This window comes from Silurus aristotelis (assembly GCF_946808225.1).
Source record: "Silurus aristotelis genome assembly, chromosome: 24".
In the NCBI taxonomy this organism is placed as follows: Eukaryota; Metazoa; Chordata; class Actinopteri; order Siluriformes; family Siluridae; genus Silurus; species Silurus aristotelis.
This window is the reverse complement of record NC_139597.1, coordinates 5,198,506-5,222,326: the sequence shown is the minus strand read 5'-3', so window position 1 is coordinate 5,222,326 and position 23,821 is coordinate 5,198,506. Positions and strand designations below refer to the sequence as shown.

Sequence of the window (23,821 nt, the reverse complement as noted above, 5' to 3'; positions counted from 1 at the left end):
AATGCGAAACTCTTTCTTACCGAGTTCCAGATCGGGTCTCCAGCGTTTGCACGTGTGCGAACAGAAGTCGAATGAACGAAAGGTGTAGTGTTACCGTGGCCTAACGCTGCTTTCACATGTCTGTCGTTCTAATATGAAGCCATGAGTTGGTGTTCCTGCTACTTGTAATCACATAATTGTAAATGGATGACAAGAACGTTCCTGCAGCTACAATGAAACAGTCTGCAGGGAAAGTTTCTGTAGATCACTCACCAGTGTATAGTATAAATAAACGCATATCAGACAAGATGATGAAAATGCAAACAGTGGACTATCACAGGTTGTCTACTGGGAGTTGCTGCACCATGTCTGTTCATATTCACAAAAGTTCAATGTTTTCTTTGTTGCGTCGCTGGACATGCTCACATCACATCACTCCACTCTCAAGGACAATTACCTGTCTCCGGTCGCCAAGACGCTGTACATGGGACTGTAGCTCGACATGTGCTTCCTCCAAGACATCACAAGCCAACCAAATGAGTCATCTCAAAACTATTGACAATGCTGAATCATAATTTTTTTTTGGTCATACAGCAATTGTCAGAAATAATCGTTGGCCATTCACAAAGGTGTTTCGATAAAACGCAATATGCACCATGATATACAACATTGAACAGGTCTGCTCAAATACTTTTTTTTTTTAATATTCAATGGCTTCCTGCAGCTTCTACATCAGATTTACAACACAGACGCTCGCCTACAAAGCCGAAACCGGACCAGCACACCTCTACCTCTCACCTCACCCTGTACTGCACCATACTCACTCCATCTCTCAGGGTACAAACAAGACATGCTTAAAGTCTCTTCTCTGTTCTGGCACCAAGGTGGAGAAGAAAACTTCTCACTAAACTTTCTTTCGGCTTCTCCAGTTAGGGGTCGCCACAGCGGATCCTCCACATGTTTAATTTGGTACATGTATTTACGCTGGATGCCCTTCCTAACGCAACCCTTCCCATTTATCCGGGCTTGGGACCGGCACTAAGAGTGGCTGGGGATGACCTACAATGATGTTTTTTTAATTTTTTATTTATATAATTACTGAGCAGTTGAAAGTTAAGGACCTTGCTCATGGCCCTCAGGGCTTAATCAGCAGTGGCAGATTGGTACTGCTTGGATTTGAACTCACAACCCTTCCAGCTTCTAATGCTGGACCCAGAACTATAAATGCACAGTGATGACAGAGTCAGCTGTAACACACACACACACACAGGAACATGAAAGTGAAGTGAACAGACCGAGGCAGAACACAGGAGGCGTCTGAATACTTTCCTAATCTACTGTGGTTGATAAAGATAACGACACGGCATATAACTATATGACAACCGAGCAGCATGCTGAACATTTCAGGCATCTGAAGAAGAAAAAACACAGGCCAGAACATGTGTGCACTGTATCAGTCCCTAATCCTTGTAAAAAATTCAGAAATCAGTATTAGGGATAATCTTCAGGAATCATGTTTCCTTGCTGTGTCAAACCTGATCATTACTAGCATTGGAAAGCTTTTAAACAGACCCTTCAGAGAGGTCACTTTTACCTGAAGGTCATTTTAATGGAGATAGGAAGCATGAAGTTGATCAACAGCCTGAAGATCCGCGAGGTTACTGAGCAACTCAAGAACTCTGAGGATGGATTTGGACTGTGATTAATATCAACAATGGCTTTTACAATGGTTTAATACTACAGTTTGCATGAACTTCTCTGCACCCAACACTGAACAGCATAGCTCAACAATGATGGAACTGTAATGAGGATGATGAGGATGAGAATGAGTTCCCTTTCGAGCGCGGTTTCTTGCCACTGGCTCACTCATTAGAGACAAACTTACAATTAAAAGGAACAAACTTATAGGCACATAAGAAATTACAACTTTAACCTCATCTGTGTAAAGATGCTTCGAGACGGTGTCTATTGTTAAAAGCCCTAAAACAAATAAAAATTAATTTAATTCCTGAAGAAATGATGATCGCTTCTAATGAGCAAAATACGGGAATGGCAGAAATGAGACCCGATTTACACTTGTTTTTTTGAAGTAAAAATAACAAAAAGCAAGAAAAGCACAAATCAGATCGATGTGAATGGAAGTGCATGATAGAAATGGCTACAGGAGTGTTTATGGAAGGCAGTGCACAAAAATAAATTAAAATGTATTAGTATGAGCATGCATTTTTTGTTTGCAGTGCTCATTGTCTAATTGTGTATTTGTGGAATATAGCTGTTTAGAAAAGGGGGCGTGTCTTTAGAGTAGTTGCAAAAAATAAAAATAAAAAAAGAAAGTTTGTTGTGGAGGACAAAAAGTGAACTGGATTAGTGTAAAAAAAAATTAAAAAGTGCATGAAAAACAGCGTTGGGTTTTTGCTTTCTTTCATGCATGCATGCAGATTTTGCGAAGTTGCGCGAGCGTGGACCGACTCACTTGAAGGTGAGCACGCAGAGGGGTCGGTATGACTTGTGGCTCGTGTTGTCGGCCATTCGTTTGCCCCAGAAGTCGTTGGAGAAGATGCTGCGCAGGCTGGAGCCGGGCCGCACGTCCGGGTTGTTCACGATGGCCCACACGTCGTCGTGCACCAACTCTCCCCATAGCGAGTTGGAGTAGCAGAGCGCGCACGCCGAGATCAGCGCGCAGTACGCGTGCAGCGCAGAGAGGAAGAGCGGCCGAGACTCAGCCCCAGCCGCAGCTCGAGACTCAGCCCCAGCCGCAGCCCCCGCTCCCGACCCACGGCTCCTGCTGCTGCTGCTGCCGCTGCCGCCGGTCATGTCGCTCCTCTCCACACACAGCACCCGCAACACTTACACACCCCGCATACAGCCAGTGCCATTTCTTTCCTCGGTACTCACACACGCACGCTCTCGCGACGCATAGGAACGAAGACTGAACGGAGCCGAGCTGAGTCGGTTCAGAAAAAGCCAGAAATCCTCCTCTCTGCGCATGCGCACTGGCGACTGGCTTCATGAACTGAACACTCATCATGCAAAACTCAATCAAGTAATATTCTAACATTTTTAAATGAATTTATTTGAATTCATTTAATATAGATCTTTTTAAAAGATGTTTTCTATAGATTTTTTATTTATTTACTTTTCATCTGAAACCTGAATTCACAAAACATTTCCCACATTTGGGCGATTCTTGTACTTTCTGATAAAAAATATAGATATTTTTTTATATATTTTCTCTAGATTATTTTTTTTTATTTTTTTTTGGTCCGATACCTGAATTCACAAAACATTTCCCACATTTGGGTGATTCTTGTACTTTTTGATATAATCGTTATATAATAAACATAAGATATTTTTAAAGATATTTACTATAGTTTTTTTTTTTTTGTCTGATACCTGAATTGACAAAACATTTCCCACATTTGGGCGATTCTTGTACTTTCTGATATAATCATTATATTATAAATATAGATTTTTTATTTATTTAATTTTTGGTTACTCGTTAACCATATAATTCTATATAATAAAATTCACCTGCACTAACAAAAATCTTCTTGTTGGTACTGCAGCGTCACTGTCTTGTGTTGTTCTTTTTTGCAGTACATTTTGCACGCATGCACTTTGTCATTCCCCGGTTTTGTTTTCATTTACGGCTTTTAGCAGACACCCTTATCCAGAGCGACTTACAACTGAGCAGTTGAGGGCTAAGGGCCTTGCTCAAGGGCCCGTGGCAGCTTGATGGGGCTGGAATTTGAACTCATGGCCCTCTGATCCAAAGACCAATGTCATAACCAATGAGCTACCACCTCCAACATTTAGCTTTGTGTAGTTCTGTGTTTCATTATGTTTTTGTTAATTCATTTTGTCTTGTGTAGCATGGAATTGGAATGACAATAAAGCCTACTGGAATTAATTTAACAGAAAAAAGTAAACGTGTTATTCATTAATAAATGAAACATTATAAACATGACTGACTGCTGTAGTACAGTCAGAATTGACTGCTTAAGGAGATGCTGTTATTGGATGTAAATACGCGGTGGTATCAAAAAGTTTCGAGACTCACTCTGTTTACAAGAAATGACTTTATTTATCAACATTTACAAAAAAAACCCTCTTTAAAATGGTCCCCTTGCACAGCAATACAGCGCTCCCAGCATTCCTGCCCTTTCTGGAACATTTCCTGGAAGTTTTCTTTCATGAAGTGTGCCAAGCACCTTCTGTGATTCTTGCTGGATCTACACAATGGTGTAAAAATGGCTACCTTAAAGCTGGATCTTCAAATTCGGGAAGAAAGCGAAGTCCTCAGGAGACAAATCTGGCGAGTTTTTCCACATATGATCACATGCACATTATCAACTTGTGCTGTTAATATCATGAACAGCAGCTACGCTAATTTCTCTCCACTGTTTCTCTTTCTCTCCCCATCCCAAGGCATCCTGAGGTTTGGCCAGCTCCAGTCATGTCCCACCTTATGAAGATAATGGGCCTTTGAAGAAGTAGATGCCGAACTCGCAAACATCCTGAACCATCTAGAGACATACCAGTGCCAATTGGATCCCACTACATGTGTGGAGTTTTAACATTGAACCTCCTGGAGTGTTTAAAAGCTCTGGCATGGAGAAGCTGGTGCTGGATCTGTGATGATCACAAATGTTGAGCTCAGTAGCACTTCGTTCTATAACCATAAAGACTGTATAAAACTGTAGAAAGAACATTACTTATAATCTTATACTCCAGTAATCATGTTAGTTCTCACTCTCCAGTGTCCTGTATTGTTGAAAGATTTATGATCAAACTCTTGATGTCACCCAAATGAGGATGGGTTCCCCTTTTGAGTCTGGTTCCTCTCAAGGTTTCTTCCTCATAACATCTAAGGGAGTTTTTTCTTGCCACAGTCACCACGGCTGCTCATCAGGGATAAACGCACATCATTCACCTTGACTGTTGATTTCTGTAAAGCTGCTTTGAGACAATTTCTGTTGTGAAAAGCGCTATACAAATAAACTTGACTTGACTTGACATGACACAGATCCGGTCGCAGCACCAGTTATAATAGCATCAGTTTCACAGCTCCCGATGTACACAGGACGATGTATTTTGGCACCCTGACTTATGAAGGCCGGTGCTCCCTGTGACTGTGCGTGCATCTTTGTGATGCCAGCTGTTGACTTCGAAACCTTTTTATTTATAAAACCATAAATACAATTCATACTGATCTGATTGATGGCTCCAACTCCCCAGGTTCGCTTCGTAATTCGAAGGAAAACATCTAGATTCTTACGCTGATGGTCAAACAGGTGAAGCCCACACACACCAGCGCCGTGACCTTCATGCTATTAGGCCTTATTTTCTGTCCATTTTGGAACACCACTTGGCAAGTAATTGCCAAATACTGATGATAAAAGCACAACAATTTACTGTTAAAATATAGACAGTAAATCAATTCCAAATTAACTTTGCCATTTTGTTTTTTTTAGCAAAACTTTCCCTTTAATTCTGATTTTCCTTAGCAGGAAAAAGGGAACATTGGTAAAAGGGAACATTTAAGGAACATAAAATTAACTAGTGTAGTATGTGAAGTTAATATAAATGTACTCAAAGCACACTGTGATCTATTTTGTTCACTGGTGGCAACACTGAATACAAAAATAAATCTATTGCAATACTGAAATCCAGACTCTGTGTATCGTCGGTGTGACTGATGAGATAATAACAGCCAACAAAATAAAGGAGTGCACAGAGATTTCTGTTGCTATGCAACCTGGTTCACGGTTTGCCTTGATAAGAAAACGATTGAAAATCGAATTCAATAATGATACAGAGGCGGAGTGGTGTCAGAATCCATTTTATGACTTAATTTAATTCTCAAAACTTACTAATACAAAAGAAATGAAAGAAAGAAATAAAGTCGGACATACAAACATGTAACAAATATAAAGCACAGTCTTCAGATGAACAAACTTGGAAAAACACTGATGTCACACGTTTGTGTGTGTGTGTGTATCTGTCTTGTAGCAAAACACCTCGTGGAACACTCTCAGAGTAGATGCTCAGAGTGTGATGCAGAGCTGACGGAGGGGAAGTGACAAAGTCCAGGAAATAATACAGATAGAGTTTAGGTGCTCATACACACGATTGTCACCCACACTTACTTCTCCAACTATCACACTCTCGCACACACACAGACACACACTCATTCACTTTTACACTAGTGAATCAGGGTATATTAGGACAAGGCCTCTCTCTCTCTCTCTCTCTCTCTCTCTCTCTCTCTCTTTCTCTCTCATCCAAGTGCCCCAGTGGTCCTTCAGGGGTTCTGAATCTGTAGAACCATTTTGAAGTCCTGGCTGAAAGGACTCTTGAAGCTCTGGCTCTTTGTGTTGCGCTGATCGTGTCCTTGGTAAGTTAGGACGCTAGTTGTGGAGTTAAAACCGTTGCAGATCCAAAACTCACAATCGTCCAAGCACTCTGGTACCTCCTACGCGGATCCAATCTCTGCAAGAGAGAAAGAAACAAAAATAAAACGTGTGATCCCGGAAAACAATATCGAACAGGAACGTTTATGTAACAGGGTCATGTGGTTACACACACAAAAATCTTCACAGAACAGAGTTTCAGTGAAAAATTCTTTATTGAGTCATTTTTTCAGCCGAGGGGGAACGCCGTCTATTCCCGGCACTTACCTCCAATTTCCGATGACATATACGCTAATTAACTCCGTCGTTAGCAGGTCATTGATTGACGTCTATAATTTCCCAGTTACCTAGCAACAGCGTTTCACCAACTTTAGTCTCTCAAACAGCGAAAGAAGGAAACAAATGCGTTTATGTTCAATGTTCATATTTCCCAGTTGCCTAGCAACAATCTAGGGCAGAGAGAATATTGCGTGCTCTCTCTGAACGTAGTTTAAACTTCTAGAAAATAGGTCATTCAAAAATATTAATCATGCTAATCGTAATAAATAAGTGAATGAAGTTCCTTGAAACCTGAAACTAACTTAATATAAATGACAATATTGTCAATAAAACATGAATTTTCACGAATAAAAAATTACTGTTACGATTTAATTGGATTATTTTCCTATAATCAGCATGACCTGAAGTCAGTGCCAGAGCAATTTGCAAATTGTATTTTTTTCTCAAAGGGGAAATAACACACACAGTTTGGGCCAATTTCATGTAAATCTTGAGTACCTATGGATCAGCATTTCATCCTTCACATCTCTGGAAAGTTTTTAGTTTTATCAGATTTATAAAAAAAAACATATCGAGCTAAAGCAATGACACAAACAAATAAACACACTTGCGAAAGAGGGAGAGAGAAATTCCCTCACATCCAAAAACACACTTTTTTGGAGACATTTTTCTCGAGCAAATCCTGTGCGTTGCTTCCGCTTCCAATACACTCCTTTCAGGTTCGTATATGTTTTGGAAAGTATTTTTCACGTATAATACGTGAAAAATAGTTTTCAAAACGTATACGGAAAAATAATCCTTCATATGTCCAGATGGTTTTTGGAGCTTTGGCCACGTTTAGCATCAGTATCCAACTCTTTAACAGCACCAATAATGCACAAAATAGCGTGCACTACTGCATGAAATAGCATTAGACCCCCACCTTAAAGGAATGACGCCTGCTTTGAAAATCCATTTACACGTCATGAACCGACACTCAATTCCTTCATTTTCGTAATTTTGTAACCCTGGATTTACAAAATTCTAATCCAAATATAATTTTTCAGGGCTATCAAAATAAACGCGTTGAAAACGTAAATACATTTTATCCATTTTTATTTTATTAACGCGCAATTAATGCAGCGTGCAATTCTGTTTGACCGTTTTTATAAGAAAATTTATAAAAAAATTTATAAATATAAAAGACGCAACACAAGTTTACTCGTGACGTCCTTATTTTTACTTATGTTTTAAAAAAAACCCACCAAAATCCACCATGATGTACACATCCGGCAATAAAAAACGTCTGTGTGGAAACACGGCAAAAGTTCCGTTTGGTGCCCTGATGAGTTACGTATTTTAAAACAACAATTACTTTAAAACATTTACAAGAATGTTTTGACTTCATGCTCTATGTTGAGTATGGTTTAAAAAATAATTTGCAGTTGATTAGAGTAATAAAAACTTCATTAAATTGAAGGTACATTTAGAACAAATAAAAATGTGATTAAATTGCGATTAATCACGAGTTTACTTATGACAATCATGCGATTAACTGGGATTAAATATTTTAATCGATTGACAGCCCTAATAACTTTTTATATATATATTTTGCCACATTAGCCTGTTTGCAGTGTTCCTGTAGAGAGATAGTTTTTAAGACAGGAGGTGCTCACCACAGGCCTTTTCCTGCTGCGTTCCTCCTCTGCTGGGACAGACTGTAGATCTCCTGCAGCTGCTTCTTCTGTTCGTCACTCAGAGATTGTGTTAGCATCTGATACCAGCCTGCGTCTGAGCTCTGAACGCCTGCAATGCCACATAAACACAAAACTCTTTTTCAGAATGGACTAGTTTAATATGAAGGAAACAGGGTGGTGCGAATGTTATTGTAGTATTTCTAGGACTGCTGTCTGCATCAACCATGTGAACACATCTACAAAGATTAAACTGTTTTTCTATAAACAAAAATCTCTAAATCTCTTTTTACCGATAGTTGATTGCTGGCTTTAGTGGAAAAAAATAGCCATAGTTTTTTCGGGTCGCGTTATATAGTAGGAGAGTGGCCTCTAGAGGTAAATCACTGGCACTATGTGCTGTTCATTTGAATTGTGTTTTTTATTCATTTTGGATGTAAAGTAATCCCTCCTTTATCTCGGTGGTTAAGTTTCAAAACAGACCACGATAAATGGATACCACCCCAAAAAATCCTTTTAATTTAAATTATTTTAACATAAAACTTGGTAAATCGGGGGATTACTGAAACTGTTTTTATTTATTCAGTGTCTTATTTTTCTCAATATTTATTAATAAAATTAATCTAATTATATTGCATAGTGCATCATGCATGTATCTCATGATTCGATACTGTTTGATTATTTTACATTTTTGAAATCAATTTCAGTACTATTTTACACGCAGTTTTTTATTTATTTATTTATTTATTAAATAATTTTTATTTTATCCAGTATCCATTTTAAATGCTATCTACCTTTAATATAGATTATTATATCCTTCCTGGCTGCTTAAAAAAATCTGCCTATTTTCCTCTCAGACCCAAACCAAAAAGGTGCTTCCACCCAAAGTTTTTTTACACCATTCATCTACAGACTGTTCTGCAAGCAAATCTTATACAAGCAACGATGCCAGAAAGTCCCTGTGATCACACCTTTTCGTTATGCTGCTGCTGCTACGTTCCTACTGAAGTGGACATTGAGTGCATAGATGTCTACAGGGGTATCGGAAGAGGTAGCTCAGTGGTTACAACATCGGACTTCTGTTTAAAGGGTCGTGAGTTCAAAGTGATGGGCCCTTGAGCAAGGCCTTCAACCCTGCCCTTAACTATGGTCATGTAACCTACTAGTAAGTGAAGGCTAAAGATCACTTAATCTTGCACATACTGATAACCGAGTCTTGTATAATGGTATAACGGACTGTTACGTACGAAGCAGGGCGGCGGAAAAGAACTGATATTCGTCCTCTCCGTTGTCGTAGTCCAGCGGTGTGCTGTACTCCTCCAGCGCTGTGCCCTCGAGTCCATCCTCATCCCAGTAGTCTTCATCGTCATCATCATCATCGTCGTCCTCATCATCATTGGCACTGGGAGCACTGGATGGATGCATGCTGGAGCTCTTCTCCCCTGCTTCATCCTCATCACTTGGAATCTCCTCTGTAAAATAATAATAATAATATTCATAAGCATTTGGTTTGCAAGAGGCAGATGTAGAGGACAGGATGATCCGCTGTGGCGACCCCTAATGGGAAGAAAAAGATAATAATAATCATAATAATACTATGCTAGTTAAACTCTTACTCATGAAAATACAGAGTGTTTTTTGTTTTTTAAAATAAGAACTGATATTTTCATTCCAGATGTACTAAAACAAACATCCAGCCACTGCAAGTTGTCTACAGATGTCGTAAAAGTAAGTACAATTGGTGTAGCAGGAGAGCACTGAACTACTGAACTGAATTTTACATCTCTCACTGAATTCTATGCCCTTTTCTGGATATAAGCTTCAGAATCCTGAAGGATGCAATCTGATTGGCTCTCTGCACAGTGGCAAGCATGTGATTGAAGTTCAGGGAGTTTAGTGACTAAAGTGATTGTCCTGGTTCGTTGGTTTGAAATTATTTTCTACAAAACAACAAATTCAAAGAAGAATTTGAGGAAATGCTTATTTAAATAGAATTATGATAAACGGCTGAAAGCAGGACATGGAACCGAATAAAAAAAAAGTACATTTCTTTCGCCTTTACATATAGAAATAATAAAATAATAATTTATAATGTAACACTCTAACTCTGAAAATGGCTCGGACAGACCAACATAAATCAAACTTACAGCAGGCTAATGTTCAGATAAGGCCTGAATGCACTAAACTGCACACAGCTCCACCCTTTGAGACCAAACCATGTGACAACCCTCATCAGCTTTAACGTGCTGCATGAGCGGAATAAGATGTGTAATGTGTAGGAGCGGAAATAATTACTCACAAAGAATAAGGCCTTTAAGGTGATGTGCAGCCCCAGACATGGGTACGTTCCTTAAATAGAGAGTCTCACCGTTCTCGTCCTCCTCAGTGCCTTGTGTTCTGGAGAACTGCTCAGGTTTGTTCAGCACTCGTGAGGTGTAGATGTGCTTGATGCCCAGGAACAGGAGGAGGATAGAGGGGATGATCTGGCTGGCCACGCCTTCTAACACCGCTGGCCGGCTGGACAAATCCATCAGCAGACTCAGGCCGATGATGCACATCTTACGATCGTGCAGCCTGCACAGTATGACATCGTTATACCGTATATACACAAACACTAAAGTGTTCATTTTCTTTTTCACAGTGAAATCATACGATGGTGTATTTTCCCATTATTATGTTTACAAATATAATTGGAAATCTGAAGAACAGGTCAGAAAATATATAGTGCAATAGTGGGATATTGGGTACCCAAGGAAAAACTCTGTGTCGTTCATCCACTGGTTGATAAACTGTGCTGTGATTGGCTCAGGGCTGTGGGCGAAGCGCATGTTCTCCAGTGTGTGTATCAACAGTGAAGGACTGTAGTACAAAGCAGCAATGGCCACCTGAAGACACATGGTGCGCAGCTCTGTAGACTTTACCCCACGCGTCAGCCGCTCCAACACCGCTTCCACAAACAGCGGGATGCACTGAGGAGCAAGAAGACGTGTGAAAAAGCTTATAGGTGATGAATAAATCTTATTTTAGAATATGATTCTACTGGAAAGTCTATTACTAGATACTGGGTACTTCTAATTATTATTATTGGTTGCATTGTTTGTAGTTAGTTGTTGCAATCCTGCTGACCTGGTCAATGCCCCGACCCCGGCACTGTAAGATGATGACCTCCAGCAGCTTAGCGGCGTGGCATTCTGCATCTTCCCCTGCATCGCTCGTTAGGACCTGCACACAACACGTTCATGCCAAACCAACTCAAACAAACTTTAGGATATAAAGGAGCAGTTTTATACATTTTAAAAATCTTTTGCTGCCTGCATACAATAAAATACATCAACAGCATTTATCCTCCTAAACTGTTGGTCATTTGGTGCAGAGCCGCAAAGCAAGAAATTATACCTTTTTTTTTTCAATTTAATAGAGTTCCATGATTTGCAGTTTGTTTCATAAAATAAAATCACTTTTTCCATCACAATCTTTTTCTATGCATCGATAAATTAAGCTTGCACTGATTCTGCATGGAGGTTCGACCGTATCATCGGATTAATCGCCACCAATAGTGGATTGCTAGAACTATTGGCAAAAAACCATACCAATAGTTTTTCCGGGTTGCGTCTGAAAAGGTCCACTGTGATTATACCTGTTGTTGTTGTTGTTTTTTTGGCTCACTCTTTTTTCTACAATGTTGAGATTTAAATGATGTAGTTACTGCAGACACTCTGCTCACCTTTTTGCACATGGTGTAAATGACCTCCATGTGTTTGGGATTGGACAGAAGCGTGTCTGTGTCTACAGTTACATAATTGTGTAGGAGAGGCATCATATCTGTAGGGAGAGAACAAATAAATCCCCGTTATCATCATCATCATTATCGGCAGCCGCAACATGTACCGTACTTATACACACACATTATATATATGTATGTTATGTATGTAACATCATTAAGCTCATATATTGAAGACCAACACTTGAGAAAGGATTAGTTTCTTTGTTTATAGCAGGACAGACCCGTGAAATAGTCAAAGCAGTCATGCTGGAAGACGTCGTAAAGGACGCCCAGCAGCTGCCACATCTGGGGAGAGATGGTCTGGCATGTGAGACCGAACGCCAGCGACAAAATCTCTTCATAGAACTCTGAGACACACAAACACAAAATTGTAGTAATGATATAGAAAGACTATATTCACTTTCTAATAAAATTCTATATTAAAACTTTTACTAAATATGTTTTTTTATATAATTTATTCATATCAAGCTGTCTATCTATTTAATATGCATGCCATTACAAGAATATAAAAAAGAAAGCAAGGGTCCCATCTTGTGGCCAAGCATATTATGATACTTGTATTACTATAATAATACTTTAAATAACTGATCTTTTATTTCCGGCACAATGAAAATGACTCCACACACACACCTGCCATACCTATGATGGGCTTCTGGAGCACAAGGCCGATCACCTGCAGGCAAATCCCCTCCAGCTGCTGAGTGATCTGTGATGAAAAACATGGACAATCAAGTATCATGCTGATATTTTCCATGTGTAGATTAGTATCTACAGTATCTAGACGTGTGCATGAGTCCCGACCTCTTTGTGGTCCTCCATGACAGTGAGGATTGTATCTATGGTGCTGAGGATCCCCAGTGCCATCACAGTCTTATCTTCACTCTCCTCGTACTCCTCACTCTGCAGAACCTTACTGAAGATCTCCGCCTGCACAGAGGAGAAACAGGGTTTACTCTGCTGATCTGCAGAGAAAAGTAGACACTTGTACTTGAGGGGTAAATAGGGGGTTCTGAGGGGTAAATAGGGGCAAGATTGAGGGCACATTGGCATCTCAATTTTGACTTGCATGTCTATGTACTTGCCTTGCAGAACCTCGCTATTGGCATGAATATTAATTATAAATATTAACAGGATTGTGCTCAGGTTAACTTTTTAAAAAACATTTTTATAGCATCATTTCCAGTATGATATATACATTTCCATATGACATGACATATGATATAGTGTCATTTCCAGTAAGGGAACCCTGTGAACATTGTGGGATTTTTGGGAACTTTGTGGGAACTTCCCAGGGCACTGGAAATACTAGGCAGCTGACTGAGGCACACAAATAATAAAACAACAAAAAGGACATATTATAACAAACGCTATAATTTTATGAAATGACTTACATGAATAAAGAAAAGAGAAACTGACTTCTAGCCAAGCAACTAATTCACTTTATATTACTTTATAAATTTCAATAAACTAAATGATCTGTGGTGAAACAATGCTACTGATTTACCACATAAGCAGTAGCCTTTCATTTCATTTATACAGTATTATAACAGGAAGCATACCAGGTTTTGGGTCATATCTACAGCGATCACTGCGACCTCCTGATTGTATTCGCAGATCATTTTCTGGATCACGCTCGTCAAGTCGTCGTTCTCAGTCTCTTTAATGACGTGCAGCAGCTCCTGCATCACAGGCCTGATAAAGGGCCGTAAGTAGATCTTAGCTACACAGACAACATTTTGAGAGCCAGTTAGTTTAACAACTGCATCAGTTACAACAGCTATAAATACTGTGTGTGTGTGTGTGTGTATGTGTGACTGACCTTGCTCCTGGTTGCTGACCAGAGTCTGCAGCGCGATAGCCGCCTCGACTTTGACAGGCATCTCCTGGTCATTGATGAGGTCTTGTTTGACGAGTTCCACTGCGTTCCTCAGGACCAACTCGTTGTGGAACTTCAATGAGCTGAAGCAGTGCAGAACCCAACAGGACTAAATGGGGGATAAAACAGAAGCACAGCAAATAAACGCACACATACACTGACTGTGTTTCTTAATGTGTACCACTAATTTATATGCATGATTTTGAAAACCAATCATTCTAATTCCTCTAATTATCAAACCACACTTTTATCCTAAATCCCTCCATTTACCCATACGATTATCTCTATTTTACTTTAATCCAATTATCTATTGATCCATCTGTCCACCTGTCCAATTATCCAAATATTCATACTTTTAATCCAATGATTCATCCATTCATCAAATTACCCACCACTTGTCCATCCATCCCTTTAATCCAATTATTCATCCATTAATATTATCTTTTTATCCTCTTATCAGTCTATCCACATATCCAATTATCCACCCAATTATCTGTTTATCTGTTCATCTATCTATTTAATTGTTCATTATCTATTCCATCAAAACCTCCAGTTTTCCATCTATTCATTTGTTTATCCATTTATCCACTTATCAATCCATCAAACCCATACATTCATTTAATTATCCTTCCTTTATTAAGCAATTCATAATCAATTCATCTATCTATTTATGTGTCTGTCAAGCCATCTGTCCATCCATCCTTCCATCCATATACTACTTAAATTATCAACACGATTATCAATCAACCCAATTATCAATCCATTCAAATAAATCAATCTAATTATCCATCCACCCCGGGCGTGTTTTTCCTCACCCTGGCACGCAGGTAGCTGAGGTTGGAGTTAAGTAAAGGAAACACATAGTTCTGTAACACGAGCTCCATCTGATCTCTGTAGATCTGCTTCTACAAAAACAAAGGAGGAATGAAAGAAGAGATGTCATGCATATAAACGAGTAAATATACTCCTATAGAGTCTTCAAATTTTACAAACCTTTAACAACGGATCAGACAGAGCCCCGATGACGTGCAGCGCCCCATCTGTCCTGCGTGGGTCGGCGCTGGGGTTCATCAAAATCTGATGGCAGAACTCCATCATCTTGGGAAGGACCTGATCCAGCATTGAGCCCAATTTATATTACGAACACCAAAAATATTGACGCACACAGGTAATATATAAACCGGCATAGAAACGAAATCTGAAACGAGTATCCACCTCCTTCCTCTTTCTGGAAGCTTTGCACAGCAGAGTCTGAGCCGCAGTGGCTGGAAAAACGTGGTCATCGTACATATCTATAACAGCGGGAGAGGGAGTAAAGACGGAGAGATGGACGGAGACATAAATGAGACAACAACCAACAGACTGAGATGGCAGAAGAAGGAAAAAAAATCTCAAAAGGAACTAAAGGACTAACTGAATTTCATGCGGATGTACTCGTATGGGTCTTCCTGCCACAGCTTCTCATCTTCGTCTTTATAGCACATCAGAGGGAAAACCACCGCCTGAGTTATTGTCTGTGGAAATTTTTATATCAAGACTATAATATAATATACATTGATACAAGTTATATACAGGAATCAACTGAGGCCAGTATACACACACCTGATAGAATCTCCAAAAATGAGACATCATAAAAATTCTAAAGTTTACATACGCTTGATTCTTAATACTGTGTGATGTAACAATATGGATACATGATAATCCTTATTTTTCTCTCCCTTGTGAACACCCTTGTGGCTAAATGAACAGACATCTGCATAAGTACACGCTAAAATCTAGTGGAACATCTTCCCAGAAGAGTGGAGGTTATTATAACAGCAAATGGGAACTAAATGTGAATGTTCAAAAAGCAAATGTGAATCTTGTGGTTAGGCGTTATACTGTCTCTAATCCTCACCAGTATGTGTGGCTTCATCTGTTTCCACGTGATGGCGTGAGAGATGCTCCGTGTCAGGTAGTTCAGAGCTTGCTGAAGCACACGTGGACTCACAAACTGCTTCTGCCTGTGCTGGTCAATCACCTTTAACAAAACCTAGAATGACACCCAACAACACACCTGTTTTACACACATCTCATCACATAGTGTCAGTGTGCTGCATTTGATAAACTGTTAGTGAAACTTTTTTATTTATTTATTTATTTATTTTTGTGTACAAAAAAAACCCCCTCTAAATAAAAATCAAACTATTGTTCATCTTTCAAAAAAAAAAAAAAACCCACATCATCATATTTAATAATTAATACAAATTTAGTTAATATTTAATATTCATAATAATTCAAATTATAATATATCCTAAAGCCACGCCCATTTTGCCTCTTATTGACCATTCCGTCTAAAAGCAAGCGAACATTTTCTACCTGTTGTATCCCAACAGCGTAAGTCTTTAAGAAAAAATCTGCAAACTCGTAATACTCCTTGGTCACGTTGCCCGGGCTCCCGTACCTACGAACAGAATGAACAAGGAAGTACATCACTGTGGACAGGTTACTGTATATCAAAGACTTGATAACAATACGATATATTTGTGTTGTTCGGTCACCTCTCGAACATCCTGGTGATAATATGAAGAGCCCATTTCTTACACTTCCACCACACTAACTCGGGCCGATCATCTTCGTCCACCTCCAGAGTCTCCTGCGAATCAGAGGCAGACCTGCTGTGAGACCAATGCAGAACGCCAACTCGCTGAGCAACTGAAAATTAGCCTTTGATCTCATAATACATGCACAAAACGTACAGGAGGGACGTCTCGATCCACAACTGCTCTCAGGATCTCCATCCACTGGGTCATGACTGTGTTACTGAGTAGCTGGAGAGGCAGGGAATACTACACACACACACACACACACACACACACACACACAGTGACTGATATATACTAAAAAATAATGAATTGTGTAAGTATTAAAACTCTTGCTCCTGCTCTGAATAATCGATGACAAAAAGAGAAGTTACCGTTTTTCACTACTAAGTGAATTATTACACAATTACATTGTGTCCTATTTTTTATTCAGTAAAGAATGTCAAATGTATTGTTTCTATCCATTTAAACTTACATTTAAGGTTGTAGAAAGCTCTGTAAAAACAAATTACTGTTTCTGTATCATACCCTGTATATGTCGTTCTCCTTGTTATGTCAAAGTCCTAAATCCTGCTCCATCCATAGGAACAGCTTTACTGTAACTGGAGACTCATTCTAAACATGCTAAATACACACATCCTTACAGAAAACCTCACCATCCCATTGAGCAGTTTAATCTGTGGATTTACATTATATGGATGAGTACGAGTGCATTGATAAAAGCCTCAAAATCGTGACTACCGTCTTAGCTGCTGTTATAGAAACCTAAATAAAACACTGACTTATCAGACTTAGGAATCCATCTACGTTGTGTTATAAAAACAAGATAATATACTCTATGCTAACCTGCACGAGTGCATGGAATATCTTGAGGATCTGTTTCTGGATGAGGACAGAGAAAACCGTGGCGTCAGGCATCAGCTGAGCAATGAGCTGTTGGATCCTGGGCAGGAAGAGCTGCATAGCAGCCAGCAGGGGGATCCTCTCCTCCGCCTTCCGAAATCTGCCAACAACAACCAAGATTAGGGGTGTAACGGTGCACCTATTCGTACTGAGCCCGTTCAGTACAGGACTTTTGTTCTGCCTGTGTGAGAAATCGCTGCCACTTCCTGCCATCGCCAACGATTTTACGACAGTCTAGCAATAAGGATCCTTTTTCGTTCTTAAAAGAGAAAATCCTGACAATTTCGCATATTAAGGGAGTGAATGAATGAATGAAGGATGGAAGGAATGAGTTCATTTTACAAAATAAATTGTAAAAAAAAAGGTTTTAAAATAGGTTTTAAAAATGTTGTTGTTCACAAATGTTAATAATAAACAACATTAATAGAAAATAAAAAAAACACAAGCTATTTTATGTTTTGCACTTTATCCCCTTAACCGTACCCAAATTAAACCGAACCGTGAATTTTGTGTACCATTACACCGCTAACCAAGATACACCACTACACCCACTAAACACTGAGCTGTAACGCTCGACTTATATACAGAATATCTGATACACCCTTCAGGTGTCTAAGTTTGACTGATCGACATGAAATTCGGCTCCCTGTAAAGCAAATAAACTACGGTAAATACTCACTCGTAGCTTTTGACGAGTTGGTAGAGCGCGAGAAGACTCCCGTACCAGCTCCCGCTGTTCTGAGACTGCAGGAAAAGGCTGATCTTGTCGACGATGCCAGTCCAGCGGCCGGGGAAATCGTGCTTTATAATGGTGCGTAAGCAGACTGTGAGCTGTGCCCTGCCCATCAAAAATATATCAAGTCAAGACAAGAAGCTTTTATTGTCATTTCAACCATATATATAGCTGACGCAGTACACAGTGAAACCAGACAACGTTCCTCCAGAACCCTGGTGCTCCAGTAAACAACATAGAACTACATCACACAACATAGAGCTACAAAACAGAACATAGAACTACAAAACAGAACATAGAGCGACATCACACAACATAGAGCTACAAAACAGAACAGAGAGCGACATAACACAACATAGAGCTACAAAACAGAACATAGAGCGGCATTACACAACATAGAGCTACAAAACAGAACATAGAGCCACAAAACCGAACATAGAGCTACAAAACCGAACATAAAGCAACATCACACAACATAGAGCTACAAAACCGAACATAAAGCGACATCACACAACATAGAGCTACAAAACAGAACATAGAGCTACAAAACAGAACATAAAGCGACATCACACAACATAGAGCTACAAAACAGAACATAGAGCTACAAAACAGAACATAGAGCTACAAAACAGAACATAGAGCTACAAAACAGAACAAAGAGCTACAAAACAGAACAAAGAGCGACATCACAACATAGAGCTACAAAACAGAACAAAGAGCTACAAAACAGAACATAGAGCTACAAAACAGAATATAGAGTAACATCACACAACATAGAGCCACAAAACCGAACATAGAGCTACAAAACCGAACATAAAGCGACATCACACAACATAGAGCTACAAAACAGAACATAGAGCTACAAAACAGAACATAGAGCTACAAAACAGAACATAGAACGACAAAACAGAACATAGAACGACAAAACAGAACATAGAGCGACATCACAAAACATAGAGCTATAAAACAGAACAGAGTGACATCACAGAACACAGATCTACAAAATGGAACATAGAGCGACATCACAGAACATAGAGCAAAGGACTAATGTAACAATAAGAAATAAAACAGTGTAATAAACACAGTACAGACAGAGTGTGTGTGTGTGTGTGTGTGTGTGTGTGTGTGTGTGTGTGTGTGTGTGTGTGTGTGTGTGTGTGTGTGTGTGTGTGGATGAGTGAGTAACTAACCGTACGGACTCCGGACACCGGATGATGGCCTCCACCATGTTCTCTCGGATCTGGCTGCGGTCGTTCTCGTGGATGTTGAAAGGGAACATAACCTCGCCTAGAGACGGCTCACGGTCCTGCCAGTACTGACTCACCATGTTCTTTAGGTAGATGGCAGCTGTGATGAACAAAGAGTTTGAATGTAGCTTTTCTAATTATAAATAATAATAATCATCATCATGATCAAATAATCATTAAAAGAAAAAAATATTTGCATCTGTTTAGTGTTCATTTATTGATTTTTTTTTAATAGTTCATATTTTAACATATATTACTACAATATTACTATCAATGTGTGTTTTTCTTAATAATTATTTCTCATTATTTAGTATAAAATGTTGCTGAAAATTTTCCCAGTTAACAATTTTGCATATATTTCCTATATATTTTCGTTCTAATAAAACTACCATAATTTTCCGGACTATAAAGCGCACCCATATATAAGCATAGCAGTATTTTGGGAATAGCCTGGCACTGCATTTTTCCGCTATTACTGCATGTGTGCACACTGAGGATTATGTACTTATTATTTTCTGATGCTGATTTCTAAGGTTCTTTGACTAACCCGTAACGCTGTTGCCAAGAAAAATAAAAAGCAGGTTTCATTGGTTTTTCAAATTTCATTGGTCTAATGTTATGTCGCTCAGTTTTTTGGCTTGGAATTTGTGAAACCGGGAAAAACCCAGGAAAAATTCATAAATAAGCCTCTTCGTTGTTTAAGCCGCAGGGTTCAAAATGTGGGAAAAAAGTAGCGGCTTATAGTCCGAAAAATACAATATGTTATTATTATTATCTCACTTCAGTGCCATTACATTAAATTTATGCTTAATTACCTTCTTTTTGATTTACTTTGATTAAGTTATGATTGAAAAAGCATGGCCCTAGTTTCTTAAAAAAATAAATATATAATCTGCATAAATATTTGCTGTGCATGCTGTTATTCTCCTTATAAAAATATGTTGCAATCTTCCAACCAGACAAATCTGCCTACTAAAAAAAACATACGATGTAAAATTATATTGATGTAACACCATGTATTGTTTTTACATTGTACCTTTATTAGTGTTCTAGGACCCTATATAGTGAACATATACATGCAAATCCATTACAGGGAATCCTAATGGGAACATGGCCAAATAGTTGTTTTATGGATGACACAAAGAAATGCACACGTGTCTGTGTTTTATATGGTCCTATATAGAAATTGGTTGACTTTGGAAAGAAGAAGAAGAAGAAGAAGAAGAAGAAGAAGAAGAAGAAGAGAAAGAGGAAGAAAAGTCATTATAATGCTCTTACTGAAATGAGCCAAAATTCCCACGCCAGCAGTGAGAGTTTGTGTGTGTGTGTGTGTGTGTGTGTGTGTGTGTGTGTGTGTGTGTGTGTGTGTGTGTGTGTTTGTGTCTGTGTGAGTCCTGACCTGCCTGCCGTACAGGAAACTCCACCTGCTCGGACACAATGATTTGCAGCAGAGTCGGAGCAAAGTTGATGATCTTGTAAGACTGGGAAAATAAATAAAGCACAAATATATTGAACTCATTTTACTGCAGTGGCATAAAATATAGACGACAAATTTGTAAGTGTGTTAATCTCCTCTAAATTATTAATACAATACTAATAAAATAGCTGACACCCTCTTCTCTCTCATCAGTGATAAATCTAAAAAACATAAATAAAAAATACATTTGTAAATAAAATCTAGAATCTCAGCGATTTTGTGACATCTCGTGCCACGAAATAAAGTGTTTCAATAAGTCACTCTCTGTTTGTCCTATCTCTCCATCCCCCCCCCTCCCCTCCCCCACCACTACGACCTGTACTAACTGCAGTCACTAAGAACCAAACCATAAAATCATTATCCTTCCTTTTAATGACATTAAACCTGCACAAGACCAAATCAGTGATCTAAAACATCACACTGCCCAGATTGCTCGATTCTCTTGTTTTGCATCTCATCTCTATCCAGGTCACTTCAAACAGGACTGTCTATTATCCAGGGTTATTCCTACTTACCATTGTATAAAAGGTCACCTTTTCTTCATCTCCATCACTGCCTCTTTCCATCCATCTCTCGATCAATCTACCTGCATTAATCATTAACTCCTTCTTTCCTTTTCCCCCCCAATACCCCCGACCTCTCTTTCCATCTAACTAGCTGTTTCACTCTTTCACTCCATTTCACTTGTATCACTTTATTCTTCCTCTTTCTTTCAACAGTCTGTCATCATTTCTTCATCATTAACTCAACCTTCAAAGCTCATGACAGTTCCAAACTCCCAGACTGCCTTAATCAAGCCATTAACTATATAGTTCAGAGATGCTTTTTCCTATATGAAGGGCCAAAATATTAAACTTGATTAAGGACCATGGGCCGGAAATAAACATTGCATTGTACTAAACATTAAAATGAAAGTTGCTCTGCTTTCTCCAATTTATGATTCCATAATATAAAAAAAATAAATACATACAAAACATCGCTCTTAACTAATACAGTTTTATTTTCAACATTCAAGTTCAGTGAAACTTACAGTAGGAACGAATAACAAGCAAGCGGAGTGATTGCGCAATAGAGTTCATTCGGCTATTCAGTGACCCCTAATGAGAGACATGGAGCTGAATCTTTTTTTTTTTTTTTTTTTTTTTTTTACAAATAGCATTTTTCTCCCTTTTTTTTTTTTTTTAACTTTATCATATATGGCATAGCAGGCAAAAGTCATCACAGGCCATATTTGAACCCATGGGCACTAGTTTTGGGCATTTTTGTGTTAGTTTAATCATAAAACTAATCCAGTCTGGAAAGGGTGATTAATGTATCAGGGCCAATTAATATCTAAAAAAACAAATTAAATATCACATTTGGAAGGGATCAGGATGCAGGGTCGTGGACTTTATTCAGCAGAAATAATGCCAGGTAGTTCAATGGAAGGCCCCAAAAACACAGGCAAAGCACAATCCTTATATTCCATCTTCTTATTTTCCAACCATCACCTCTTCCGCTACCGATATCTCCAAATACCAAGGTTCCTTCACACTTAACAAAATAACGGCGGCAGAACTCATCCATCATGGTTAAAAAAATATATATACATCATGTGATTTCGATTAGATTGTGCAATGTAAATGTACAGAACCTATGAAATGCAGTTGGCATCTAACCACAACTGCATAAGTTACAACAAATAGCAAGATTATATATTTTTATTATTATAAATACATATATTTGCTCATGGTCCAGGCTTCAGCCTGTTCATGAGCCTCAGGCACGGAAACCACCTCAAACCCTGACCATCTATTCTTCCGACACATTTATTACTTCTGGCAAATCGTCTTTTTAGAGGTTAAGAGCGTTGCTTCTCGCTGATGTTTCAATTTCACTGATTGTAAATACACATATCACTCGCTCTAAATATACTGATTTGTGATACAGGACAGAGAGAAATAATAATGCACAAAAAATAAACACTATAGATGCACATCATAAAGGTTTAAGATCCCAGTGTCACTCTAGAAGAGGACATGTTTTCTTTGAGGCTTCCTCCTGTCGTCTCGGGGAGTTTTGTGTTGCTCACTTGGTCTACATCCGGGTTCCTGTAAGGATGCTTTGTAACAAGTCAACGGTATCCAAGGCCTTCACCACCTCCACACACACACACACACACACACACACACAACAACAACAACAAGCTGAATGTCCAACACACCAGATCACACAGGCCACAATCAGAAAACAGATTCTCCAGGAAATCTGACTCTCATCTGCCATGTTATTTTATCTCATTCATCGTGTTACAGTAATGCTAAGGCTGAATGATGTACAGGAAAATTAAACAAACCGTTAGATACAATGACAGGAAGCACTGATGCAGAACATCACTGTCATCCTCATTCCTTTATTCCTCTATTAGCGTCAAAACATGAATATTATTATGGAATATGTTTCTTTTCGCTGCGAAACCAAAAATCGGCACAAATAAAAAAGTGATGAACAAAAACCACACACCTGATTGAGCTCATTTTCAGCCGCTATTCTAAGATTCGGGTCTATAGTCCCCTTTAAAGCCTGAATAATCCGATTGGGATCCATTTGAAGCAGAAGTGCACAATAACCGCAACTTTTTTTTCTTCTCTCTTGACGGCTAGCTAATTTAGCTAGCTTTGCTAAGTGTACACAAGCCGCATCTGAATAATCAGACTACATTAGACTCCAAAGTGCACTCCATAGGGCGGAACGGTCACGGTATACTGTGCTATGTAGTGCACAAATGTAGGGACTAACACGCTGTTTGGTATCCAAGCCAAGTTCAATGGGTCAGGCCTGCCTCTTTTGCCGGTATGCAATAAGACATTGTCGCAAAACAACGTCATTCAAGGAG

General features: G+C 39.0%; 2 protein-coding genes across 6 annotated transcripts in view; both read right to left on the bottom strand.

Moving 5' to 3' along the window:
* Positions 1–3,018, bottom strand: part of tmtc1 (transmembrane O-mannosyltransferase targeting cadherins 1) — a 47,104-nt gene extending 44,086 nt beyond the window's left edge. The window contains exon 1 of the mRNA XM_083528734.1: positions 2,453–3,018. Coding sequence (XP_083384860.1) covers positions 2,453–2,793 — 341 coding nt within the window. The 5' untranslated portion in view covers positions 2,794–3,018. The remainder of the gene's footprint in view (positions 1–2,452) is intronic.
* Positions 3,019–5,805: 2,787 nt separating this feature from the next.
* Positions 5,806–23,808, bottom strand: ipo8 (importin 8; the record flags this gene model as incomplete). Of its 5 annotated transcripts, none has more annotated exons than XR_014531422.1 (25): positions 23,449–23,784; positions 20,869–20,950; positions 19,413–19,569; positions 18,169–18,327; positions 17,433–17,589; positions 16,743–16,832; positions 16,545–16,639; positions 16,363–16,447; positions 15,902–16,036; positions 15,419–15,518; positions 15,220–15,296; positions 14,998–15,114; positions 14,820–14,909; positions 13,948–14,113; positions 13,688–13,848; positions 12,930–13,055; positions 12,759–12,834; positions 12,350–12,475; positions 12,069–12,166; positions 11,471–11,566; positions 11,093–11,313; positions 10,644–10,918; positions 9,592–9,816; positions 8,327–8,456; positions 5,806–6,471 (listed from the first exon to the last, which is right to left on the bottom strand). XR_014531422.1 is itself a non-coding variant. In XM_083528703.1 (25 exons), coding segments are annotated over exons 1-25 (3,051 nt in total). In that variant the 5' UTR covers positions 23,533–23,808. The 5 variants fall into 5 exon arrangements, 3 of the variants coding, with proteins under 3 accessions (XP_083384829.1, XP_083384828.1, XP_083384827.1); XR_014531423.1 differs by having other exon boundaries at positions 12,768–12,834; XM_083528703.1 differs by having other exon boundaries at positions 10,713–10,918; positions 12,768–12,834; positions 23,449–23,808.
* Between the last annotated feature and the right edge of the window lie 13 nt (positions 23,809–23,821).